This window comes from Ctenocephalides felis, unplaced genomic scaffold (assembly GCF_003426905.1).
Source record: "Ctenocephalides felis isolate EL2017-DRISC unplaced genomic scaffold, ASM342690v1 CF-g0.4_SCAFFOLD_00845, whole genome shotgun sequence".
NCBI classification, from domain to species: domain Eukaryota; kingdom Metazoa; phylum Arthropoda; class Insecta; order Siphonaptera; family Pulicidae; genus Ctenocephalides; species Ctenocephalides felis.
Window position 1 is genome coordinate 27,489,091 of NW_020536999.1, and position 3,662 is coordinate 27,492,752.

At 29.6% G+C, this 3,662-nt stretch overlaps 1 protein-coding gene across 1 annotated transcript; it reads left to right on the forward strand.

Moving 5' to 3' along the window:
* Nucleotides 1-1,713: 1,713 nt before the first annotated feature.
* LOC113377193 (homer protein homolog 2-like) lies at nucleotides 1,714-3,662 on the forward strand. The gene is made up of 8 exons (XM_026617421.1): nucleotides 1,714-1,739; nucleotides 2,034-2,190; nucleotides 2,262-2,393; nucleotides 2,463-2,753; nucleotides 2,833-2,936; nucleotides 3,007-3,191; nucleotides 3,266-3,405; nucleotides 3,474-3,662. Exons 1-8 carry the CDS (start codon nucleotides 1,714-1,716, stop codon nucleotides 3,660-3,662), a joined length of 1,224 nt encoding a protein of 407 aa, XP_026473206.1.

Here is a 3,662-nt window from a genome sequence, read left to right on the forward strand (position 1 = left end):
TATATGTTCGACATCATAGATAGTCTCAATTTCAATTATCAGTGACAACTTTCCAAAATTTTGTCCTGACTGCCATTATCAAAGCAAATGTTCACGCTCAAGAGTTTCGATTTGAAATTTTAGCAACAAGTATTCATACTACAATAAAATATTTTCACTGATATTAATTATTTTTACATAAATTTATTTATATATTAATTATAATTAAAAACTGATACGTTCATGTTTAAAATATATATAACAATATTTTCTGTATACTTCTGCCAACAACGTCCATACAGTCCCTAAATTTCGTTTCGAATAATTTCCATATTTCTTTAAAACTCAAATATATATTAAAATGAATTGATATGAAATGATAAATATATATGAAAATAAATTGAATAACAATGAGATATTACACAAGATATTTACCTTAATTCAAATTACATTGTTTTATATACTTGTCAAAATTCGTAATGTTGCCACTATCAACCCTTTAAAAAAGGACCAAAACTAAAAAAAGTATTCTTTATTTAAAGAAATTATAGTAAATCGATCACTGATATCATTAATATTATTAATTTGAATTAATACTCACAAGGCATTAATACTGTCACTGTCGATCTGTATTTTATAAATAATATAAAAGATCAATTTCATAAAAGTAAAGTTATGTATGTACAAATATATTATATTTTATGATATCTATATAGTGTTTATATAAATAAATAAATTTATTCTTAATTGTTAAGATCCCGTAGGGCAAGTTATTGTAATCGCAACAAATCGAAAATGAAAATTTTTATATATCTTTACGTTTCAGAGGTTTCTGAACATTTTGGCATACCTTAGAAAAAATGGATGTATGTGTGTATGTGTGCGGATACAAATTTTCGTCGACGATTTCGAGAACACGGTTCAACCGATTTCAATTATTCAAAAAACATTCGATTCCTATTAATAAGGGGATGTGCTGATTAGTTTTTGGCGCAGGTAAGTCTAGCCGTTTCGAAGATACGGGGCAAAACGTGCGAAGAACGGTAATTGACAAGATGAAGAACTGATTATATTATTGGGAAGGCAGGTCTAGCGGTTTCAGAGATCTAGTAAAAAAAGCAAAAAAAAAATGCCATTTTGAGGTCAAAAATGATCAGTAGACATATGCACATCAAATTATCAGATATTTTATGCAGATTTTAATAATGTGTATCAATTTTGTTTACATTTCTATGGGTTTAGTAACATCGTTTGTGCGTTAGACAGCGACGCGGCGCTTACGCGCTTCTATTTGCATCTCTATGCAGTTAAACAGTTCGATTGCTTTGAAAAAAAGTTGAAAATTTCCAAAATATAACTAAAAAAAACATTTTTTCCAAAAAAATCATTTTTTTTCAAAAATTTAAAATTTTCTCGAAAATCTAATTTTTTCAAAGCTTAAAACATATTTAATCTTTTTTTAAAAAAATTAATTTTTGATACGGAAAATTTCATCAACTTATCTTAAGGCACGATGCCATACACCACTAGTTAATAATTATTTCAGTTTATCAATTACGATTTTCAATTTTGGCACAATCTTTCAATGAAGAAACATATTGAGAATCTCTGTACGGAACGCCCTCTCTGTGTATCATGCATAGTAAGATGCAGAGTTGTAATTGTGCTGTGGCTTCCATCATAGTTTCTTTATAAATAATAGAAAAATATGTGTTTATTTCATTAAATTCTTAAATGACTATAGGAAAAACAACAATGGGGTAATATTCGAGTGCTATTCACAACTCTATATATTCAGAGAATTTGTTTTTCTCTATGATTTGTGACAGTTTTCTCTACTTTTGTAAAAATTGATTTGTTTGTTTCAAGTTTAATATTTTTTATCAAAATTATTCATATTCAAAATTATGGCTTATATGATGACGGTTTTTTTGTAATTCGCTTTATTCTTCATTATGAAATATTATATCATAGATAAAAATTTGCATATGATTTATACAATTTTTTTTGGCAATTATGTTTTACTTTAAAATTAAAAAAGATTTTTTCCATAGTGAGCAGCCTATATTCACGTGCAAAGCGCACGTTTTTCATATAGACCCCAAAACTAAGAGATCTTGGATGTCTGCTTCTAGTACTGCAGTGTCGGTTTCATTTTTTTATGATTCATCAAGATCTTTATATCGTATAATAAGTGTGGAAGGAACAAAGGTATGCAACAGTTTGTTTGCAATTATATGAATAAAAATAATGGTTTTATTCATTTCATTACCAATTTTCAGGCAGTTATCAACTCCACAATAACTCCCAACATGACATTTACTAAAACATCACAAAAATTTGGACAATGGTCAGATGTAAGAGCCAATACTGTTTATGGCTTGGGATTTGCTTCAGAAGCAGAGCTTGGCAAGGTAAATTTGTATAATTCATTTATATAAAAATATTGTTGGGAAATTATAGCTCTAATTTCATCATTTAAGTTCATTGAGAAGTTTCAAGAAGTAAAAGAAGCGACCAGGCAAGTAATGGTAAAGGTATCCACAAATGGTAGCTCAGCTGTAACACCCGTTACAAGTGCTAATGCTAGCCCTGTAAGTGCAAGAGCGGCATTGGGCAGTTCCACAGAACAACAAGGTGATAATGTGATTGATCCACCCCCGAATAGTAGCATGATGTCTCCTGCTCCTCCAGCTGCAAAAGAGGATAAACACCATGTTTCTGAAGATAATACATTATCACATCAAAGGAGCCATTCTGTATCTGGAGCTCAGGTATTCTTATTGTTTTTACCAAAAATTAAACCAAATAACTGATTAGATTTAAATCTTCAATATACTATACTTTTAACAGCAGAATGATAGTCCAAATCATAAATCCAATGACAAACAAGGACACCAAACTGAATCTCAATTAAAATATGAGAATGATAGATTGAAATTGGCACTAGCGCAAAGGTAAATGATCTGTTTTTATATAAATATAATTGTGTTATATATGTGGTAATTTCATACAATAATTTCATAGTTCTGCAAATGCTAAAAAGTGGGAAATAGAATTAGCAACATTGAAAAATAATAATGTGCGGCTTACATCAGCGTTGCAAGAATCAACAGCTAATGTGGATGAATGGAAAAGGCAGCTACAACTGTATAAAGAAGAAAATCATAGAATTAAAATGAAATATCAACAAGACCTTGAAAATTCTAAAGGTAATGTATGAATATATATTTATGTATAGTTATGTAAATAAAGCTAAATCATAACAAATAATTGAAATTTTCAGGTGGTGGTGATTTAGCTGATGAATTGCGTAGAGAAATCACATCACTACGACATCGTGTGGAAACATTGGAAAGTGAACTGCAGGCAAAAAATGAAGAAATAAAGCAATTGCAATCAACTCCAAAAGTTTCTGAACAACAGGTTGAATACATTTTTCTTAACAATAGTTATTAAAATTAAAATATTTTAATTTATTTTTTATTTCTTAGCTTGAAATGCAAAAACAAATAAGTGAACTGCAAGAGTCATGCAAAATGTCCCAGTTTCAAATGGAAATGGCATTAGCCGCGCATGACTCACAAAGGGAGGTGTTATTCACTTTGAACAATCAGCTCGCACAGAGGCTTCACGAACTTGCTATCATACATCGAGAAGTGTCAACTGCTTTGGAAACATGA

Excerpts from the sequence above, each read along its gene's own strand:
- LOC113377193 (XM_026617421.1), top strand. The coding sequence starts at position 1,714 with ATGACTATAGGAAAAACAACAATGGG. Across the intron at positions 2,937-3,006 it reads AAATTGGCACTAGCGCAAAG|TTCTGCAAATGCTAAAAAGT; the intron begins GTAAATGATCTG and ends ATAATTTCATAG. Across the intron at positions 3,192-3,265 it reads AGACCTTGAAAATTCTAAAG|GTGGTGGTGATTTAGCTGAT; the intron begins GTAATGTATGAA and ends TGAAATTTTCAG.